This window comes from Stegostoma tigrinum, chromosome 42, assembly GCF_030684315.1.
Source record: "Stegostoma tigrinum isolate sSteTig4 chromosome 42, sSteTig4.hap1, whole genome shotgun sequence".
Lineage (NCBI taxonomy): Eukaryota > Metazoa > Chordata > Chondrichthyes > Orectolobiformes > Stegostomatidae > Stegostoma > Stegostoma tigrinum.
In genome coordinates, this window is record NC_081395.1 from 8384786 (window position 1) to 8408400 (window position 23615).

General features: G+C 39.0%; 2 protein-coding genes across 13 annotated transcripts in view; one reads left to right on the plus strand and one right to left on the minus strand.

Moving 5' to 3' along the window:
* Positions 1-11687, minus strand: part of LOC125449405 (probable G-protein coupled receptor 75) — a 52381-nt gene extending 40694 nt beyond the window's left edge. The window contains exons 1-2 of one of the 3 annotated variants that reach the window (XM_059641443.1): positions 11573-11654; positions 3019-3142 (exon numbers count right to left, since the gene is read on the minus strand). In XM_059641443.1, coding sequence (XP_059497426.1) covers positions 3019-3142; positions 11573-11578 — 130 coding nt within the window. In that variant the 5' untranslated portion in view covers positions 11579-11654. Of the gene's footprint in view, positions 1-3018; positions 3143-11572 lie in introns of those variants that run through there. The other 2 variants (XM_048525233.2, XM_059641442.1) reach the window with 2 other exon arrangements.
* Positions 1-23615, plus strand: part of LOC125449447 (acylphosphatase-2-like) — a 51572-nt gene that overhangs the window by 13610 nt on the left and 14347 nt on the right. For 4 of the 10 annotated variants that reach the window (XM_059641444.1, XM_059641445.1, XM_059641447.1 and 1 more), the window contains exons 2-4: positions 7970-8127; positions 13642-13658; positions 17544-17645. In XM_059641444.1, coding sequence (XP_059497427.1) covers positions 8067-8127; positions 13642-13658; positions 17544-17645 — 180 coding nt within the window. In that variant the 5' untranslated portion in view covers positions 7970-8066. Of the gene's footprint in view, positions 1-2316; positions 2637-3331; positions 3450-4055; positions 4348-7969; positions 8128-13641; positions 13659-17543; positions 17646-23615 lie in introns of those variants that run through there. The other 6 variants (XM_048525235.2, XM_048525239.2, XM_048525234.2 and 3 more) reach the window with 6 other exon arrangements.

A 23615-nucleotide genomic window follows, 5' to 3' on the forward strand; every position in this document is an offset into this window, starting at 1 on the left:
CTCATTCTAGATGGACCAAAGCTATACTTTCATAGTATGAACTGTAACGTACTTTGAGACCATTGTGCTTGTGAATAATATGAGAGAAATGTGATGTCCAATTTGATAACTTGGTAGCAAGGACGGAAAGTTTTACAGAGAAATTAGGCATTGCACAAGGAAATAACATATGTTACGGTAGATTAATTTGATGCTGTACATGCCCTTCAGAATTCATTAGGCTAATTAAGTAAAACAACTAGCTGAAGAATATCCCCAGTGGCCTTATTAAACTTAAAGCCTTGCACAAAAACTTTTGCAACAGTTTATTGGTTTAAATTAGGTTTTGTATATGAACAGAAAACACTTCCACTATTACAGCTCTTAATATGGGCAGTTTTCCATTGTAGATTATATCTCATTCTGCTTTAATTTTGCAGGTCAAAGCTAACCAAACTGGGCTCCGATGTCACCATCACTGCACTTTAGATACAACATGTTTATTTCCACAACAGCAATGTTGACCTCACAAGAATGCATAAAAATATACGCAAACCTTTTCTCATCTCACTGGATGTTCATACAACACAAGCACTCTGCTTAGTGCTCATGCCATAAAAACCTACCCTTCTTGTAAGACTTTAATGTGTTTGTCCAGTGAATCACATTTATCTAGGCTCAATATTTGGTATTTTCAAATACTGAACAAACTAATCTCGACAGCAGCATTTAGAGCACTACAGCTTATCTCAGTGCCCTTGGTTGAATGGAAACAAAGTTGCTGAAGATTTTCCCATTCTCAATTACCACAGCCTATGCTGGAAATGTACCCATGTCAAGTGCATTCTCATGTCTTTACAGCTGGATAGTTTCCCTACCATCACTAAAGGTTCAAGTAACTAATAGGGGTCAGTTAGACAACAGAGGGATTCCTAGCAACTGTGGAATCATACCCTAAAAAGGAGCAAAAAAGTATTTAACATTTCAACAAAGGAATCAATAAACAATGAGTGCTCAATCAGGTAAATGTGATCATATTCTGATAACAGCTGTTCTTGAACACCAACTCAGTTCCTTATTTCTGTGATTTTAGAGTTTCATTTGCACCAGGAAATCATGAAACTTTGTTTTAATGATGAGGCGTGTTGGAATTGGTTGTGAATACCATTAAGCGTATCTGAAGCGGGATTTATCTAGGGCCACTGGAAACTTACTTTTATTACAGAATTGATTTCGTGCCACCTTGGTTAGAAATTACATTCTCTCAGCACCTCATTAAAACAAAAATATATCAGAGCAAATTACTGCAGATGCTGGAGTCTGTACTAAAATCAAAAGATGCTGGAAATCACAGCGGGACAGACAACATCTATGGAGAGAGAGCAGACTAGCGTTTCGAGTCTAGATGACTAATGAAGAGTTAAAATGTTAGCTTGCTGTCTGTCCATTTCTTGCACGTTAGCACGTGTAAGCTCAAGCTATAAGTCTCCATTAAAACTCTGCATTCAACCTTGATGCAGACCTCTCAACTTCGTATGAACCTAGAAAGAGATAATACAACACTCTTCCCAATTCACCAAACTGCCCCACATAGTTCCCTTTCTTGTCTTTTCTAATAGCACTGTTTTCATCCTTTCACATTCCACAGTGTTACTTCCACCCCAATACCCTTCCCTTGACTATTTGCTTTTCAGCACTGTTCCAGGCTTTTATTTACTTCAGTTGCTATCCTGAGAGTTGGTGCTACACTCTCTTCATCTGGCATATCTATTCCAATAAAACAGCAAGCAGCAAGGTTAAGTTGGTAAGCTGAGGGTATTTTTGTTTTGAAAACAAAAACTGGTAGAAATTACAGCAGGTCAGGCAGCACATTAAGAGCTAGATGTTTTGCTGACAAAAGGTAATATCATTTTTGTTTTGAGGATGAGAAGGTCCGTTGTAGGTGAGAGAGATTTAGAGAAAGTAGTAGACTTGCAAACTAACTTTCTCCCTAAGAGAAAGGACGACTCCAAATTGTGACAATGATGAGGAATTTAGTATGTGGAAGTTTCTAGGTTCTTGATATTCTGCTTCTTTTCCTTCCCCCATTATGAGCTGTCACTCAACTATGTCATGAAATCTTTATACCATTTCTGCAAAAGGTAGTGTGAGGTACACTCCTCCAAATGAATTAGAAACCTTTGGGCATATTTTTGATCATTTATTTTGACTTGAATCCACTTTGTAACTTAACATTGAAACAGAAAATCCCTTCAGCCGTCAATGAAGCTGCCTGCAGCCGTACCTGTACTAAACATTACTGTAGCAAAGATTTATCTTGTTATAATTTGGCATGGCTGTTCTGGCTAGCTGTTTCATTTTGAATATGCAATGGTATTTGGGTAAGAAAGTTGGATGATCAGTCTTGTAGTCTTCATCAGAGGGAACCATTCTGCTCAAAAGGATCAGATCAGGGCTTCAATTCCTTTTTTGGGCAGATGCTGTAAATATTTACATATTTTGCTTTAAAAGGGAAAATTTACAAATTTTCGCTAGAAATAAGAGACGAAAGCTTCATGGAAAGGCTTATAATGTCTTTGCACATTGGATAAAAACTCTAAGCTGTTCAGAAGCTGTCCTTGTACATATATCTCTCGGTGTTCCTGTTTATGTTGCAGGTTAGTATATATTTATGTGATTTTGAATAAGAGAGGTGAAATGTACGTATTATGAATTTAAATATGTGTGATGCTGGAGTATTTTGTTTCAAAAATTATGCATTATAGCATACAGAATTAGTTCAGTGTTATATTGCATTGTAAACTTGCAACATTGTTGTTACAGCAAGATTGAAGCAACCATTGACAAAGGGCATTTGCAGCAAAAGTGTATTTTTTTAAAGTACTATATTTTTAGCATGTGTATCTGAAAATTTAAGGAAAAGCATATGCTAAAAGTACTCCATTACATGCCTTCAATTCAATATATATTGCAATAAAATGACAGCTTCTTAGCGCCATGATCATTTATTCAGAAATGAGTTAAGCATTTAATACATACCAGTCAGTTTGTCTTTGATCACAGGGTCACATCTTTGCTGTGATGGATAGCTTGCTAAATCTCCGTGAGATGAGAAAAGCAATTTGGCATTTGGATTAGGCACTGCAGGTTTTGACATTGATGGCTGAGGAGATCAGAAATTCTCAAGCTCGACAAACACATAAAGTTGCATCAGATGCTGACTAGAAACCCAACCACACTTCCAAACAAAAACGCAAAACCAAATACACGTCGGAGGAAAAATGAAAATTAATCCACTCAGTACATTGACACACACTGCAGACTCATTGTTAAACAAGCTTTTTTTTCCAATCTGATGCAGCACTCTGTAGCAATCTCCTGTTTCTAAGGAGTGTTTCCATGGAAACAACAAGTACGTACGAATTAGAAATGTGTTTTGCTTCCAAGCCATCGCCCTGATGCTTTTATAGGTAGGTCAGTTAGGATTGATACAGCTAATCGTAGATTGATGTTTACTCATATGATAAATCCAATTAGACATTTGTGTGATTTTTTTTAAAATTGAGGCTGCTTATTAAAAGAAATATTGTTGTACCTCAGCTTCTGGTTCAGCATGAGCTGTTCATTTATTAATATTCTGGGTCTGCTTTGTCTTAGCTTTGCATTATTCCATATTTAGTCTTTGTAACCTCAGTTTATATTTTATTCTTTCATGGGATGTGAATGTCACTGCCAAGGCCAGCATTTGGGGTCTGGTGGGTGAGCCACCCACTTTGAACTGCTGTGGTGTACTTGATGCCTACAAATGTGTGTAAAACTTGATGCTATGTGCTCAAGGTGTGTATTGCTTGTGTAAGGAACAGACACCATTCTATATAATATAACAAGGTGTAGAGCTGGATGAACACAGCAGGTTAAGCAGCATCAGAGGAGCGGGAAGGCTGACACTAGAGGGGCTAAGAGCCTTCTTTAGAAATTTCTGATGAAGGGTCTAGGCTGGAAACGTCAGCTTTCCTGCTCCTCTGATGCTGTTTGGCCTGCTGTGTTCATCCAGCTCTACATCTTATTATCTCAGATTCTCCAGCATCTACAGTTCCTACTATTTCTGAAACCATTCTATATGACGTTTGGAAATGGAGGAATATGCAAGTTCTGTGTTTGCTGGCAGAAACAATGTGACTCTGAGACTGCCCTTAAAAATTAGTTTGAAATGTCCAGCCAGACTCCTCCCAATTGCCAAAGGGCACATTTTTGCTACAACTTAGTTAAGTCTTCAACAGTTCCACTAATCTGTTCTCCTCAGAGGTTATCCTGGGATTTTCATTGGCCAGCCATATTTCCTCCTTTCCATGAGTGCTGAGTCTGAAGGTAGGTCTTTGGCTTGTTGTTGTTTTCTAACGCTTCATCCTGAGCTTTTTGTCATTGGTGGTTTTCCATTGTTCCCTACATTTGGTGGGGGGTGTGGTGGCAGGATGTGGATGTAGGTCTTAAGTCATCTTAAGTCAACCTTGGGCAGAACAGGAAATCAAACCGCAATATATTTGGATTATTGTGAATCTTAATGGCGAGGCACCTGAACTAACTAGCTGCCCCTTTTTTTCATATCTTGGGAAAAATTACAAAATTCTGCAGCAACAGACCAATACAAGATTGTATTTTTTCAGAAGTGCTGTTTGTGATGTGGACAAAATAGGAAGGGAATAAATACTATGCTTGAGTGCGAAATCTTGGAATAAGACTTTAAAAGCTTTCTGGGTGCACGTTAATGTAGCTTTGAAACTGTAGGACATGTTTGTGCGCTTAACAAAATCTTGTTCTTGATGGTTGTCCTGGTTGGAATTTGATGGAAGACTGAAGCAGGTTGGTTAACTAAATTTCAAACTGATTGATAGCAATAAAAAGTACCCACCTGTTTATGTACTTTGAAAAAAAATAGAAATTGTTTGTCACGCAAAAACATTAGAATTTCTCCTTGGAAGCAGCTGGGAAGGAGGCAAGAGAGGAAGATGATCAGGTTGGTTGATGTTGGGTAGATACCTGTACATACAAGAATTATGTTCTGGGCAGTACAGCCCAAGCTTCAACATGCTACACTGCTGCCAGCTGAGGCCCTTAAGTGTTAAATTAACAGCCACCACTACACGTTTGACTCTGATCTTCATAGGGGAGAACAGGGGTAGCTTTCCTGCCTGGTAACATGGAGCAGTCTGCTTGGGCTATCAATCTGCCTCAATCTAAGTTGGTCAGAGAGAGGATATGGTTGTTGAAATCCAGCCTGTCTCTGCTGCCTCTAAACCTCTACTCCCATTTCTCACAATCGCTTCCCAAAATGATATTTAACTTGCCTGCTACTCTTTGGCTTTGGTTGTGCTGTCGGTGAGCAGCCTTATGTTCTGGCAATGCTGCTGTTTACAGCAGCCTCTGGTTGTCTGTTAGCTTTGGGCAAAACAGAACATATTGTCCCATGAAATGATCCACTGAAAAAACACCAAGAGATGACTTGGATGCCTGGTAGGTGCAAAGTCCAGTGGGGCTGAACCTTTCGTGGTAGAGCAGGGGGTGTTCTCAGTGTTTTGGCACCTGATACCACACTTAGGAAGAAACCTTGGACAATTCCACCCAATGTACTTGGTCTGAACAATTGCAAAGGAAGATGCAAATTTTAAAAACATATTCTGTGCATAAATGATAATTTTGAGAAGTGTTCTCCTGTGAACTTTGTTGATTAATTATTTTCCACATTAAATATTTACTGCAGAATGCTTTGTGAAAGATGCGATTAAACAGTATTCTATTCAAGAGTTCATGTAGTTATTTACAACAATTAGCTAAACCACAAGCTTTGATTTTGTTTTAAATGTCACTCATGGGATGTGGGTATTGCTGGCTGGGCCACATTTATTGCTCATTGCCTTTTTGAATTGCTGTAGTACTTGTGCTGTAGGTAGACCCATAGTACAATGAGGGAGAGAATTACAGGAATTTTACCCAGTGATAGTGCCAGAATAAAGGGATATTGCAGATGGTGGTGCCCTTGTTCTGCAAGGTGGTAGTAATCATGGATTTGCCATGTAAAAAAATGTTTGGAGAATTTCTGCAGTGCATCTTGCTCATATTGCTGTTATTGACCATCAGTCATGGAGTGAGGGAATGTTTATGGATGTGGTGCCAAATCAGTAAGAAATTAGAGCAACCCAGTCCAACATGCAAACCAGCCTTCTTCCATTGACTCCACCTATATTTCCTGCTGCCCCAGGAAAGCAGCTAACATAATCAAAGACCTCTCCCAACCTAGTTATACACTCTTCCACCCTCTTCCATCAGGCACAAGATACAAAATTTTGAAAATATGTACCAAGAGATTCAAGAACAGTTTCTTCCCCATTGTTATCAGACTTTTGAATGGACCTCTCTCAAACTGGAGTCGACCTTTCTCTGCACATTCTGTATATCTGTTGCCCTATATTTTGTATTCTGTTCTCTTACCCTGATATGCTTATGTAAGGTATAATTTGCCTGGATACATGCAAAAATTTTCACTATATCTCAGCAAATGTGACTAATAAATAAAATCAAAGCAGGCTGTCCTGGATTGTGCCTAGCTTCTTGTGTGTTGTTGGAGATGCCTCAACCAGGCATGTTGGGCGTGTTCCATCACAGTCCTGAATTGTGCCTTGTAGATGGTGGAGACTTTGAACTCAGGAGGCAAGTTACTCGCCATTGTATTCCTAGCCTCTGACCAGCTCTTGTAGCCACTGTTTATGTGGTGAGTCCATTTAAGATCATTGGTAAACCTCAGGTATTGATAGTGGGGGATTCGGTGAGGATAATGTCATTGAATATCAAGGGGTGGTGATTAGATTGTCTGTTACTGGAGATGGACATTGCCTGGCATTTGTGTGGTGTGAATGTTAACTTTTCAGCCCAAGTCTAGGCATCTCCCAGGTCAGGGACTGCTTCAGCATCTGAAGAATTGTGAATGGTGCAGAAGATGTGCATCCATCAGCACCAACCCCACTTCTGACCTTAAGATGGAGAGAAGGTCATCGGTGAAGCAGCTGAAAATCATTGAGCCTAGGATGCTACCCTGAGGAATTCCTGCAGAGATGTCCTGGAACTGACATGACTGATAACCACAAACATCTTCCTTGCTTGGATTATCTGTTTGAAATCATTAACTTGACGTTAAAGCTATTTCAATTTTATGCTTTATTTTTGTCCTACATCTAGGATCTTTGCAAATGGAAATTAACAGTTGTAACCTTTCACTATTCACATCTGGTGAGAAATAACTAAATCCTTGAATAGCCTTATTAACAAATAAAATGCACAATGGTTGTGAGAGAAAGAAGGTAGGTGCCAAGAAGAGAAAGAAGAGGGCTGTCTGTTTTTAATGGGGAATAGCAGAGTTGACAGCCAAAATGGTAAATTTGAGAAAACAGTATGTTTGAGTGAACATCAGTGTGTCAAGATTAAAAATGCTACAACTTCAAAATCTCAGCCCTTAGCTTGTTTGTATATTTATAGGATATATTTCTATATTTACAGGCGACATAACATTCGAGGCAGTGAGCTGGAAGGTGGGACTAGTGTAGATTTAGAGTTTATTTTTGTCTTTGTAAACTCGATGGGCTGAAGGGCCTCTTCAGTAATATGATTGTGTGAAACACTGTAAATAGATCAATATCCTCTGAGGATCTGATTAATGAAAAGTTCCTTTTGTATGTTATTTCAATCCTGAATTGTTAACATGTTTAAATGATTAAACAAAATAATGATTTATGAGTCTGTATAACACTCAATACAGAACAAGTTAAAACCCTAGTGAATAATAAGTATTACTGATTTCTTCAATGAAATACATCTGTCACAATGCAAGCAGGCCAAAATCTCTGAATATATTAAAGTGATAGGAATTGACCCTGTCTTCTTTTTTTCTTCTTGCATGTTCATTTCACTTCCTCTCTCTCTCTCTCTCTCTTGCTGACAGAAGGATTTTGTTCTTGTTGAGCTCCTGTAGTTACCACAGCGAGAAGCGCCGGCTCAGCTAACAGATTGCACCACTTTCCATTTTACCTGATTTAGAGATGAGTTCCTCAGCGAAAACATTGAAATCTGTGGATTATGAGATCTTCGGGGAAGTGCAGGGTTGGTATATTGCAGGGCAGGACTCCTTTCCTGCAAATTCTCCTGGATTTTATTTCATCTCCTTTTTATTTCTCTGACTTTACCAAGGTGGGGGTGTGTCTGCTGAAAATAGCATAGCAAAACTGACTCGAATTGCAGTAGCCAGCTGCCATCAAAACTGGCAAAAGCCAAAGAAATGCTGATTAATGTAGAAGATCACTACTCTTTAATCGCTCATGTTTCACTGACAGTGACTGATAACTTCTAACTTTGATAATTACAATTTAAAAATTTAGGTGTTAAAGATTAAATTTCATAGAATTTCAGATTATTTCACTATATGGTGCCATAATGTATATTTAAAATGTGTTATGTTCACTGTACAGAGTATTTCATCATTGATTGTTTTTAGAAAAATCAAGTTGTCTAGAATGGTTATAAACGATCCCGAAGAGACCCCAATGATATTGTGGGCAAAGCCAGCTGCACCACATTGAGATTTAAGATGGAGTAGTATAGTCTCCATAGATTAGGGGTAGTTGAAGTCAATTGCTTTGAATTGATGATGGGGAAGAATGGTGTGAAAGGAGAAAATGAATGTAGTCATTGTCTGTAGTGACATTTGGGGTTGGTTCTCTTGGCCTATATGACCTGTGAAATCAACTAACAGGTTTGTTGCTTTCCAGTTTTGGAACCAAGCAGTTTCTGGTCAGGTGAGGATTTGAATGCTTGAAATTTGTGTCAAATGCAGCGAGGAACTTCACTAGGATAGTTAGAAGGTGGTGAGAGATTGCTATTTCATTTTGTAGCTCAGAGATGTGCTGGATACCATGCTCTGTACACCCCTAGGAATTCTTGCAGAGTGTGACGTCGATGGGCCTTTCTGGCTGGAGGGCTTTGAAAGGCCTACAGTGCTTCAGCTAAATGTTATAGTCATAACTATTCTGAGTGCTTCCTAGGCCCCATGTCCTTTACTAAAACTCTCTTTTCTTTTTAAAACACACATCTTTCAATCAGCTTTAGTCATGCCTCCTGATATGTGCTTTGGTTTGGTGCATACTTTTTGATTCTTCGAGATGTCTGTGACTTACTCCTATGTTAAAGATATTATTTGCACTTGACCTTTTAACGTCAGTTCTAAATAATTTAGAATTGAGTTAGACCTGTAAACAAACACACAATCGATTCATTGCACATGCATTCAAAAATAATTTACAATTTCACTGCAAGTTGTGACCTAAGCCTCACTGCTCAGGTGAGAGTAGGATCAGGCTCAGTTGTGACACCACTCTTCCTATTGTCAAATATTCGAGTGCATGTCAAGATAATCATTTCAGTGACACCAGTCCTTTGCAAATCTTCCTATTAAACTATTCTGGTCAATGTTAGTTCTTTCTTGAGAAAATACGTACAATATGGTATTGTGATATTTTAGCCATCATTTCAATTCAATAGTTAACGTTGATGGCACGATCTGGGAGCTGCCCTGGAAAAATTAATCATTTTTTGTAATTGTGAAGGAGCAGAATTAGTGTGTATTGTTTTAATTTACATAATTGAAGCATATTTGGTTAATTAGTGTTCTATTTATTATTGTTAGTTCAGCTTCTTACTGTAACAAGTCTCTAGATTTACTTGCTGTCCGTTCAGCAAACTTGCACTGAGTAATTGCTGTTGATATTGCGCAACAGCTTGCAGCGGCTTCTTTGGCAATACCTTTCAAGCCTGTGACCTTCGGTACCAAGAGGCACAGGGATAGTAGGAGCATAACACCTCCATCTGAAGTGGTCCTTTTGACTTCAACATATATCATGGTTCCTCAGTTGCCACTGGGTCAAATTTTGCAGTTCTGTCCTTTCACTGCATGCAATGGCTCAAGAAAGCAGCTCACCCTCATTTTTACAGTCAGTTTATGGATGGAAATAAATTCTGGCCTTGCCAGTCATATCCATCCCAAGAGTTAATTAAAAATAAATCTCCATTTAAACAATATTCTTATGGGTTCTTCCCAAAATGTTCTCTTCTACCCAATAGCGGAACACTTTGAACAGGGTGAGTGCTTTCATCGGATATGTGGCTCAGTAGTTAGTAATGCTGCCTCAAAATGTCAGGGACTCGGTTCAATTCCAGCCTTGAGTGACTGCCTGTGTAGAGTTTGCATGCTCACCCCATATCTGCGCAGATTTGCACAAGCTGCTCAAGTTTCTTCCCACAATCCAAAAATGTTTGGTGGATTGGCTATGCTAAATTACCTGTAGTGTCCAGGGATGTGTCGGCTATGTGGATTACCCATGGTGAAAATGCAAGGATAAGGTAGGTGGCTGGGTTTGGGTGGGATGTTCTTCAGAGGCTTGGTGTAGACTCGATGGGACGAATGACCTGTTTCTACTTTTGTAGGGATTCTATGTTTCTGTTGGAATAGACTAGATAGGAATGTCCCCATGAATTCAAATTTCTCCATCTGTGGTATAAAGCAGAAATGGACTGGATCACCAGGACCAATCATAAATACTGAAATGGAAGAAAATGAAGTTGATTATGTTTTTGGCAGCACCTGTGAAGAAAAATCAGAGTTAACATTTCAGATCCAGTGATCCTTCCTCAGCGTTCTGAAATATTACCTCTGATTTTTCTTCACAGATGTTGCCAGACCTGCTGAGCTTTCTCAGCAACTTTTTTTATTCCTAATTTACAGCATCCGGTGTCCCTTCCATTTTTATTTGATTACATTTTTAATGCTTTTGAAAATGATGTGTTCAGGAAAGGCTGTTTGGACAGGAAAGGATGGGATTGAGAAGTGTAACTGTCTTCCAGTAGGATTGTGGTGGCAAAATCCCTATAACTATTTTGGAAACAATTTGGGTATTGTGATGAGAATGTTGTAAACCTAAGGATGGAATGTCCTTGCAAAGTGCAGTTTCAAACTTGACTGTGGAGAATATATGGTGATTCACCTCAGTTTTCTTTCAGTTAGTTGCAGTATGTCTCATGATGAAAGGGAGGATGCTCCATGTGTGTTGGGTCTGCGATCTGTCCAACTGTCTTTTTTCCTGTTGTCCATTTGTGTTTGGAAATAGATTGTAAATGCGTTGGTCCTTAAATTTCAACCTGTAGGTGGTGCTACATGCTGTACATATGAACCAAACACTGTCATTACTGTAATCTGTATTATGCAGGCCCTTTAATAAATGCTGCTGAGTTAAATGTCTGCAACTATAATTGGAGGATTATTCCAGTGAATTGAAACTAACAATGCTTCATGTTATGATGATTGCAGAAGACTTTTTTTATTGTTCACTGTTAGTATCTGGGAGCTGTAGCTGGCCAGCATTTATTCCCCATCCCTAATTGTCCTTGAGAAGGTGGTGGCGAGCTGCTTTCTTGAACCACTGCAGTCCATACACTAAACTGTGCTATGAGAGTAGTAAACAAATATATCACCTTTATCATTAAAGATCAAACTTACCTCCATGAAGTATATCCAAGCAGAACTCACAGAATACCTTACAGTTGCCAATAATGTACACTCTTCTCTTCAGACAGCAAGGACCCATTATCTAAGCATATCATTCCCATTCTAGTCACAGAACAGTCAGATTCTTAGTATCTAAAATTTATCTGACTTGTTCTAGCTGCTGATTGGAGAATCACTCTATTGCATAACTAAAGACCTCCTTTTCAACAAGATTGCACTACACTACAAGTACAGTTTATTCTCTTGTTCACTTGTAGAATATGTGTCAATTCTTAGTTCCTGCCGCAAACTTCAATTCCAATAAAAATAATGGGGAAACCTATAACCTAAAGTAAGAAAAGGTTGAGAGCAAAGACCAGTTTGTAAAAAGGCCATAAAGATAATATGTATTCTCCAGGTTTAGAATTGTATTCATTTCAAAGAGAATCTATGCAATGTAAATCAAGAAAAAAGTTGAAATTGAATTTTGTGATTTGTGTCAGGGCTAACAGGAGGCTATTTCCATTTGCCAACTGCAGTAATTCTCAGTAGAAACTGGATAACGAGCAAACAAAGAATTTTTTTTTAAAAAGGGCATCCACCTTTCTGAGGAGAGTCTGGCTTGATTTTTGAGCAACCTTCAAAGAAGGCATCTAATTAGCCCACTGGCAAAGCTTTGTTAAAATACTGAAATTGGCTTTAAATACCATATTTAGGACTCTAATGTAATATTGGTCTTTCATTGGGCAGACCACACACTCCATCTACTGGTGATGGTGAGTGTTGAGTAGTAGAATCTACTGCCATGAAAGAATTAGGTAAACCTTCCTAACCAGCAATGGCCAATAATTATTGTTGGATCAAAAGGAAGTAAACCTTCAATGACTCAATTTTTTTTTCTTGACTCCATAGCAGTGCTGCCAGATTTCCCACTCGACTTTGCTATTGGCTGCTACTTAAGCACAGTCCAGTGTTTTTCTTCTGAAAACTGAATACAATATCATTTGGACTTCCAGTGAGCTACAAAGATTGGGCAGTGAGATCACTTCACCTATCAAACCCAATTAACACCTTTGGATCTACAGTATTAATTATCAATTTCCTTTAGCACAGAAATTAATTGGTCCAGAATAAATTAATTGACACCTTTGTCAAAATGGCAGACAAGAAAACTTAATCCATTTGTTCAACATCTGTAGACGAATGCTGTGCTTAAGGGAATTTGAAAGCTGATTGATCTCTGCCTAGTGTGTGTCTCAAGATAAATGTTGCAAAGGGGGAAACAGTTAAGATTGGAACTGAAGACAGATTTTATTTTATTAATTTATTTGTAGAAGTATTTGCTGATATGATGGAAGTGTCAAACAAGAAGCACTGATGTGTGTAAATAAATACCTAATCAAATTTTCTGGCATGGTGACCATTTTTATTTAGTGATGCTGAAAGAAAAACTGAGCATAATAGAATGAAAGTCACCAGTTAGTCCATGTAAAAAGCAGAAGTTTCTAGAAACTCAGTATTGAAACAATCTTTTGTGGGATGTTGCAAGAAGGGGATTAATGGCAGAAATTGAGCGTTGCAAGAGGACCTGATAGTCACTTGATTCAACAGGGCCTGAATGTCATCGGTCATTGAACCTAGGGTCGAGGAATGTCTGTCTGTGTTATCTGTGAGAAAATCTTTGAAGTAGAAACTTGATTGTGGGGGCATTGGGACATGTGCATCTGGGTGGGGATGTCCAGGGGACTGGCTCTGGGGCTTTACTCAGTTAAATAGTCTAAAAAGAACATGCTACCTTTTGGGTGTCACTGTTGTGATTCTTCTCCTGAAACACACTAATATTCTGGACTTTAGCATGGAGGGTGTAATTTCAAAGTTTATGAAAGCTTGATAATGACTTTGCCACAGAATATGCCAATTCATCTCACATCCTTGCACAATCTTCATTTGTATCCAAATCCCCACCTCTGTCTGCTTTGAACTCTTTGGTAAGGCAGTTTTTCAGTATAAGCAATGCCACTGTGGTTCCTGTAAGTATCCCAAGTGATTGAGTGACTGTTTTTATTCTCTTCTTTTTCTAGGCGTATTTTTTCGAAAGGTAAGAATACTGAAACCAAAGGAATCCATTTTTTTCTTCAGCTAGCTAAGTCTTCCAGGGTACGGTGTGTAAAATGTGAGTATGTATTCCTTGAAAAGGGTAACTAATACCTGCATTCTTCAGTGATATGAATGAATGAATGAGCGTCATCCAGAACAATTCATTTGACAAGGCTACTCATTTACCTCTTGGAAGTTAATAGTGAAACTGAATACATCGTGCAAATAAAACCATATTTTGTGGCATAAATTTTCCCAATCAAACTTGATGGTCTTTTCCTTTTGATGTTACATTAAGTATTGATATTTGTTCCCTTCTCCTTCAACATAACCCAGTCACTGTCACCTTCCATTATTTGGTGGAATTTTGCCTCTGGGAGGATATTGATTCAAGGCTTAGATGTAATCTCAGCAGACATTGAAGTGTATGAGGGAGGTCTCAGAAGCCTATCCTTTGGTGTTATCTGGGGGAAAGAAAAGCAGGAAGCTCTTTCATGCCTATCCACCATGCTGGGCATCTCATCAAAAAATGCAGCTTGACAAATTAAGCATGACCCACTTTTCACACAACCATTCCGGTAAGCAGTCATATGAAATAAGCAATAACTAATTTTCTGCTTTTCTTTTGTATGAAAGATAATATAGAACTGTTTAAATTATCCAAGTACATGCAGGAGGCAAGGAATCTCACCTGTCACTTATCTGAAAACCATGAGCCCATTCCCTGTCATTTTTCCAGTATCTGACAGATGAGGTTCCTTGCCACTGGCACATTTACAAAATTTAGGTCAGTATTTTTGTAAGCAGCAAGAACAACTTACAAGGGCCATGTCCATCTGAGTTAGTAATCATCACTTACAACGGTCTTCCACAAAAATAACACCATAAGATGTTGAAATGCATCATTAGCTGCATCCTGTAGAATTCTCCAGGATCAGAACCAGGGCAGAAAACCTTGTGTGTCACACTTCAAGCAGGTTTCTGGGAAGGAAAGCCAGGTGAAAAGGTGACAGAATTAAATTACATTGAATTTACAGCACAGAAACTGGCCATTTGACCTAATTTATGTATAGTTTAAAATGCCAAGTATACCTCTTCTCACTCCAATTATCCCCTCTCACCTGCCTCCTCTATTCTTTTCTATCCTCTATCTACACGTCAGTCATTCTCTTACATTTATTTAGAATAACGTATAGTTTACAACCAGTCTGTTCAGCAATATGAAACAAGACTGCAGTTGGAGGGAGAGTTGCCTTTTTAATATAATTGAGATGGAGCAATGGACTGGCCTGAATGAGGAAACAGGATTGAAAATGAATTGGAGTGATATTCAACATCAAAGTGACAGCTTTTTCAAGAATAGGGTACTGAGGAAAAAAATTGTTCATTTTTTTTTCAGATCTCCTAATTCAGATTTTATAATTATCCAGTGCTAAAAATCCTAGGTTTTATCAGAGGTATTGGGTGAGGTTCTTATTTACAGATGTAGAGTTACATTCTCTCCCTCAGAAATCTGAACAAGTGTGTGATTTGTTTTTTTCATCCAAATAGCCAATTTGAAATGTGTAAGTAGAACTAATAACTTACATCCATGTTTGAGAAACAAACATTTTTACAGCACAACAGACTAGATTCCTTTCTTTTCACTTAAAGATACATTATTTGGAAGATCATATCAAAGTTTGTTTTCTGGAAATCTTACTTGTCAATTGGGAATAGTTTTATTTTGTTAGGAACTAAATGTTTCTCATTGGGTTTGTCACAGCTGTCTTGATAATTATGATTGACAGGTGCCTTGGCCTCGCATGCAATTAATCTTATATAATGTTAATTTAGGAATAAATTAACTCTAGCTCCCTCATAGAATGAAGTCTGATTTTGTCATTTAAGATCTGGACTGAATGATATAGGTGAAACTTTCCTTATGCAGAAGAATTAGTGTCCTATGTGTATTGTTTGCTAAGGTACCTGACAGTTGTTGAAGGATGATTATTTTCCTGTAATTGATATTGGTTATTAAAATACTTCCTTAAGCCATCTGCTGTGATTTATACGTATCATTGATAATGTTGCCAATTGAGCTATGAATAATCGCAACGGTGTTGACTTCACCGGGCTGATGATCGCTTCCTGTGTTAAATGAGATTTTTGTATCCATAACCACCATCTTTAGTTATTTATTATCTACCTTCAGCATGACTTATTTTGTTTGTGATGTTCTGTTGTGCAAAGAAAAGATACACATTTGGTTCTGTTGAATGCATTTCCAGTTCTTTTTACAATTTGGGATTTCAGACTCTTTGAAAGGGGTGAAGATATTTCCTTCAAAGTGATACTTATAATTATTCTCTCCTATATCTCTACTTCAAATATGGATTTCTTAGTGATTGTAGCAAACAGTAAAATGGAAGACACTTTACTGCTCAGCATCTTTATCTTTGTTTCTGCACTTCAGTTTTTTTAAATGTTTCTTTTGCTGCAGAACGTAACCAGGTTGCCAGTTTATTTATTAGCCAGGTATAGAAACTGGGAATGTATGTTTTTGAGTATGTATGCCCACACTTATTTACATTGAGAAGGAAGCACATGATTGAGTACCAGAAGCATCCTTTCATGAGCTGCAAAATTTAGTTGAATTGGGCTTTAGTCTTGGTGTCAAACTTTTTTGTCAAGATCACAGCATTCTTCCCTGTGTCAACTCATTGTGATGACCCTAATAAAAGCACACATGAAGCACAGAGAATTTCATAGAGGCAGGCATTGGCTATATAGCCTTTCATGCCTGTTGGTTAGCTCATTTAGCTGGATACCTGATTTATAACGCAGAGTAACACCAACAACATGGTTCAGTTCCCGCACTGACTGAAATCACCATAAGTACTCTCCTTCTCAACCTCACATGAGGCATGGTGACCCTCTGTTTAAACCACCACCAGTCGCCTTGCTACAATGAGACAGCAACCAATGATCCAGAAGAACTATGGCAACTTTACCTTTACTGTCCAATAAGATCGTGGCCAATCTCGTGTGGTCTCAACTCCAGGTCTACTTTGCTGTCTGCACCCCATAACCTTATATTCTTTTGATGGACAAAAGAGTCTATATCAAACTCAACCTTGAATGCATTTAAAGATTCTGCACGCCTTGCCTTTTGGGGACGAGAATTCTATTTTCTAGTTACTGTTTTAAGAGGAAAAAAAAATCTGTATCAGTTTGAAAAGAGTGTCCTCTTGTTTTAAAACAAATGTCCTAGTTAGCTTTAGAGATAGTAAGAACTGCCACTGCTGGAGTCCGAGTTCCTCCAGCTCCACTCCGTGTTATCCCAGTTAGCTTTAGTCTCCTCCATCCTGTCCGAGTTCTTCCAAACATCATGCGTTTCAATAAGATTATCTCTCAGTCTTCAACATTCTTATGGATATAAGTGTAATCAGTTCATATTTTGTGAGTAAAATAAGCCCTTTATCACAGGTTTTCATCAGGTAAGCCCTTCATCACAGTTTACCCCAGAAAATGTGATAATTCTCTCCTGAAATGATTCCTGAAAGAAGTTCAAAGTGAAACTCATGAAGTTAGAATGGTAAACAAAATATTTCCATTTATGTAATGCTTCAGCATGATAGGTACACTCTTACCGTATGTAAGGACCATGTAGTTTTCCTTTTGGCACTGTAAACTGGAGTAGAAGTTGAATAAGACTATATAGCTGAAATACCAGGAGTATTTTTACTTTGAGAGTTTGTGTGTATGTGCAGATGTATAACACTATGTTGCTTTTGGAGCAGTGAGTTTGTTACTTTACTGAGATAGTGAGGCACAAGGCATTTTTGAAGTAAGGAAAACTGCTTTATAACAGTTCTTATATTGATTGAGTTGCACTTTGCTACAGAATTGTGACGGCAGTGCAGCCAGAACCATCCAGACCAAACACAAGAACATAACCAGGAGCAGGAGTAGGCCATCTGGCCCTTCAAACCTGCTCTGCCATTCGGTAAGATCATGGCTGATTTTCTCTGGGCTTCATTTTCGTTCACTCACCCTCTCACCATAACCACTAATTCCTTTCCTGTTTAAAAGATTATCTATCTTAGCTTTAAAAACATTCAGTGAGGAAGCCTCAGCTACTTCACTGGACAGGGAATTCCGCAGATTTAAAATCCTTTGGGTGAAGAATTTCCTTCTCCATTCAGTCCTAAATCTGCTCCCCCTAATTTTGAGGCTATGCCATCTTGTTCTAGCTTCAGCTGCCAGTGGAAACAACCTCCCTGCTTCTATCTCATCTATTCCCTTCATAATTTTATGTTTCTATAAGATCTCCCCTCATTCTTCTAAATTCTAATGAATATAATCCCACTCTACTGAGTCTTTCCTCATAAGTCAACTGTCTACACACCGGAATAAATCTAGTGAATCTCCTCTGCACCCCCTCTAGTGCCAGTACATCCTTTCAAGTAAGGAGACCAAAACTGCATGCAGTAGTCCAGATGTGGCCTCGCCAGCACCCTATACAGCTGTAACATAACTTCCCTGCTTTTTAAACTCAATCCCTCCAGCAATGAAGGACAGAATTCCATTTGCTTTCTTAATGGTTTGTTGTACCTGCAAACCACCCTTCTGTGATTCATTCGCAAGGACACCCAGGTCCGGCTGCACAGTAGCATGCTGCAATATTTTACATTTCAAATAATAATCCTTTTTACTGTTATTCCTACCAAAATAGATGACTTCACATTTATCAACATTGTACTCCATTTGCCAAACCTTTGCCCTCTCTCACCTAAACTATCTATGTACCTCTGCAGACTTTAAGTGTCTTCTGCACACTTTGCTCTACCACTCACCCTAGTGTCATCTGCAAATTTTGACATACCACACTTAGTCACCAACTCCAAATCATCTATGTAAATTGTAAACAATTGCGGTTCCAACACTGATCTCTGAGGCACACCACTAGCCACTGACCGCCAATCAGAAAAGCACCCATTCACCCATACTCTTTGCTTTCCACTGCTCAACCAGTCCTCTGTCCATGCCAGTACATTCCCTGTAATACCGTGGAACTTTATCATATGTAGCAGCCTTTGGTGTGGCACCTTGTCGAATACCTTCTGGAAATCTAGATACACCACATCCACAGGTTCCCCATTGTCCACCGTGCAAGTTGTGTCCTCAAAGAATTTCCCCAAATTAGTTAAACATGACTTACCCCTCATGAACCCAAGCTGGGTGTTTCCATTGAGACGATTTATATCCAGTTGTCTTTGCTATTTCTTCCTTAATGATAGATTCAAGCATTTTCCCCATGACCATCAGTCTGCAAACAGCAATGCATTATTATTGCTAAAATCAAAAGAGTGGTGCAAAATAACTCTCCACCTTGTAGTCTGGACATTTGCTCTTCATAACTTTGATTATGTTCTTTACATCCATAACATCTGTGCCAAACTCAAGAGTGTGAGTGTGTGTTTATGGTTGGAAAAGGTATACTTTAAGTTGCGTTGTAATAGTTAGAGTCATAGAGATGTACAGGATGGAAACAGACCTTTTGGTCCAACTTGTCCAACCCAGAAATCATAAATTAATCTAGTTTCATTGCCAGGTCCATATCCCTGAAAAACCTTCCTATTCATATGCCCATCCAGATATGTTTCTAATGTTATAATTGTACCAGCCTCCACCACTTCCTCTGGCAGTTCATTCCATACATGCACCCGCCTCTGCATGAAAATGTGCCCCTCGGGTCCCTTTTAAATCTCTCCCCTATCACCGTAAACCTATACTCTCTAGTTTTGGACTCCCCTACCCTGGGGCAAAGATCCTGGCTATTTACCCCATCCGTGTGCCCCCCCACCCCTGTAATTTTATAAACTTCTATAAGGTCATCCCTCTTCCTCTGATTCTCCAGGGAAAATAGCCCCAGCCTATTCAGCCTCTTCTGTAGCTCAAACCCTCCAAGCCTGGCAACATCCTTGTAAATCTTTTCTCAAAGGAGGGGCTAAAAGAGTGGTGTAGGGAAGAGGGTTTTCTTTTCATGGGTACTGGCATCAGTTCTGGGATAGGAGGGATCGAGACCACTGGGATGGACTCCATCCGAACAGGGCCAGGTCCAGTGTTCGGCGATAAGAGTAAATAGGGTGGTCACTAGGACTTCAAACTAGTAAGTAGCAGGGAAGGGAGGAGTGAGTGTACGGGGACTATAACAATTAATGGAAGGCAAAGTAGCAGATGCCGAGGAAGCTTCAACTCCTTTGAAAATTAGGAAAAAAGTTAAAGGGAAAGAGAATTCAAGAGCTGTTAGTAATGGAGGTGATAAGACTCAAAACAAAGGTGCAAAAACTGGCATAAGGGCACTTTATCTGAACCCTCGGAGCATTTGAAACAAGGTGGATGAGTTGACGGCACAAATCATGGCAAATGGATTTGATTTATTGGCCGTAACAGACACATGGTTGCAGGGTGGTCATGACTGGGTCTTAAATACCCAGGGGTATCAAACTGTTTGGAAGGACAGACAGGAGGTAAGGGAGGTGGTGTCGCTCTGATTTTTAAGGATGATATCAGAGCGGTAGTGAGAGATGATATAGGTTCTACTGAACAAAATGTTGAATCCATTTGGGTGGAAATTAGGAATAGCAGGGAGAAGAAGTCACTGATAGGTGTGGTCTATAGGCCACCAAATAATGACATCGTGTTGGAGTGGGCAATAAACATAGAAATAGCTAATGCATGTAAAAATAGTACAGCAATTATCGTGGGGGATTTTAATCTACATATCGATTGTTCAAACCAGGTCAGTCGTGGCAGCCTCGAGGAGGGGCTCACAGAATGCATCCGCGATAATTTCCTTGAACAATATGTAATGGAACCTACAAGGGAACAAGCTATTCTAGATCTAGTCTTGTGTAATGAGACAGGAAGAACTGTAGGAAAAGAGATAGCCAGTCATGACTGGCTAAGGAAATAAAGGAAAGTGTCATATTTGAAAGAAAACACATACAAAAAAGCAAAGAATATTGGGAAACTAGTAGACTGGGAAATCTTTAAAGGCCAACAGAAAGCCACAAAAAAAGTTATAAAGAAAAGTAAGATAGATTATGAGAGTAAATTCGTTCAGAATATAAAAACAAGCAGCAAAAGTTTCTACAAATGTGTTAATCGTAGAAGAGTGGCAAAGGTAAACATTGGTCCTTTAGAGGATGAAAATGCCAATTTATTAACTGAGAATGAAGAAATAGCTGAGGCACTAAACAGTTATTTTGTATTGGTCTTCACAGTGGAAGATAAATAACATGTCGAAAACTGACGGGAAGAAGGTTATAGCAGGTGAGGACCTAGAAACTATCATTATCACTAAGGAGGCAGTACTGGGCAAGCTAATGGGGCTAAAGATAGACAAGTCTGCTGGCCCTGATTAAATGCATCCCAGGATACTAAAAGAGTTGATGAAAGAAATAGCAAATGCACTAATAATTATTTACCAAAATTCACTGGACTCTGGCTGTTTCCCAATCTACAGGAACCACCCCAATGTGATGCCTCTGTTTAAGGAAGTAAACAAAAAGCAGGTAACTTTAGGCTAGTTACCTTAACTTCGGTCGTGGGGAAAATGCTTGAATCTATCATTAAGGAAGAAATAGCAAGACATCTGGATATAAGTTGTTCCATTCGGAACGTCCAGCATGGATTCATGAAAGGTAGATCATGTTTAAATAATTTGATGTAATTCTTTGTGGACACAACTTGCACGGTGGACAGTGGGGAACCTGTGGATGTGGTGTATCTAGATTTCCAGAAGGCATTTGACAAGGTGCCACACCAAAGGCTGCTACAAATGTTGAAATTCCCTGGTATTACAGGGAATGTACTGGCATGGACAGAGGATTGGTTGAGCAGTAGAAAGCAAAGAGTATGGGTAAATGGGTGTTTTTCTGATTGGCGATCAGTGGCTAGTGGTGTGCCTCAGACATCAGTGTTGGGACCACAATTGTTTACAGTCCACATAGATAATTTGGAGTTGGCGACTAAGTGTGGTGTGTCAAAATTTGCAGATGACACTAGGGTGAGTGGTAGAGCAAAGTGTGCAGAAGACCCTGAAAGTCTGCAGAGGGATATAGATAGTCTAAGTGAGTGGGCAAAGGTCTGGCAGATGGATTACAATGTTGATAAGTGTGAGGTCATCCATTTGGTAGGAATAGCAGGAAAATGGACTGTGTTTTAAATGGTTAAAAAAATTGCAGCCGCTGCTGTGCAGAGGGACTTGGGTGTCCAAATGTATGAATCACTAAAATCAAAAAGATTGCAGGTGCAGCAGGTAATTAAAAAGACAAATGGAATTTTGTCTGCCATTGCTAGAGGGGTGGAGTTTAAAAACAGGGAGGCTATACTATAGCTGTATAGAGTCCTGGTGAGGCCACACCTGGAGTACTGTGTGCAGTTTTGGTCTCCTTACTTGAGAAAAGATACACTAACACTGGAGGGCGTACACAGGAGATTCACTCGATTGATTCCAGAGTTGAGAGGGTTGGATTTTGAGGAGAGACTGAGTAGACTGGGATTATACTCATTGAAATTCAGAAGAATGAGGGGAGATCTTATAGAAACATATAAGATTATGAAGGGAATAGATAAGGTGGAGGCAGGGAGGTTGTTTCCACTAGCAGTGAAACTAGAACTAGAGGGCATTGCCTCAAAATAAAGGGAAGCAGAAGTAGGACTGAGGTCAGGAGGAACTTTTTCATCCAAAGGGTTGTGAATCTGTGGAATTCCCTGCCCAGTGAAGCAGTTGAAGCTACCTCCCTGAATGTTTTTAAGGCAAGGCTAGATAAATTTTTGAATAGTAAAGGAATTAAGGTTTATGGTGAGTGAGCGGGTAAGTGGAGCTAAGTCTCAAAGATCAGCCATGATCTTATTGAATGGCGGGGTGGCCTCAAAGGGCCAGATGGCCTACCCCTGCTCCTAGTTCTTATGTTCTCAACCCTTACAAGTTTAACAACGTTTTTTCTATAACAAAGAGGCCAGAATTGAACGCAGTAATCTAAAAATGGTCTCACCAATGTCCTGTACAGCCGCAACATGATCTCCCAACTCCTATTCTCAATGCACTGACTAATAAAGGCAAGTGTGCCAAACGCCTTCTTCACCACCTAGTCTACTTGTGACTCCACTTTCAAGGAACTATGGATCTACACTCCAAGGTCTCTTCATTCTCTCCTTTTTTCTGCCATTTGTTAAAGAACAACAGTGTTTAACAATAGGGTTATTTTTCTGTTAATGATGAAATCTGTATGAATTACATTTATTCAAATAGCAAAGGGTAAGTGAATTGATCAACCTGTGGCTTAAATTAGATATTACACATCTGTGATGAATTGGGGAATAGTGGGGCTCAATTATTAGCACACTGTTTCCAATTAAGTCACCTCCAAAATTAGAATTATGCAGGATTTTACAGCATGTCATAGTTCATTCTGTCTGATGTTGCTGTTGCTTATGCTCTAATGAGTCATCTTTCAACTTTGTTAATCTCATCCAATCACCATGCCTGTCTGTTTTTAATCCCTTGTGTTTATCCAGCTTTGCTTAAGAGCATCTATGCTGTTTATCTCAAACACTCCTAATTCTAGTGAATTCCATGTTCTCACCCCTTCAAACAGAGGTTGCTCCTGAATTATTGTTGTTATAATATGATAGTGAATACATTAATAATAATCTTGAATTTTCGGCCCAGAATTTTAGACTAATTTACTGCAGTTACATAACTTATGATGAAGATTCACCAGGAAAATGATGCCTTTTTGGGTCAATGTGTAACAGTGCAGTTGCTGAAGTCCTTGCTAAAAACACCAAAAATGTCAATGATTTTGTAATAAATGTGTGGCTTTTCCATGGTTTTACCCAAACGAAGCCAGTGTTAAAATATATATTCTCTTGCTGATGCTGTAGGTGCAGGAGTGAGGATATG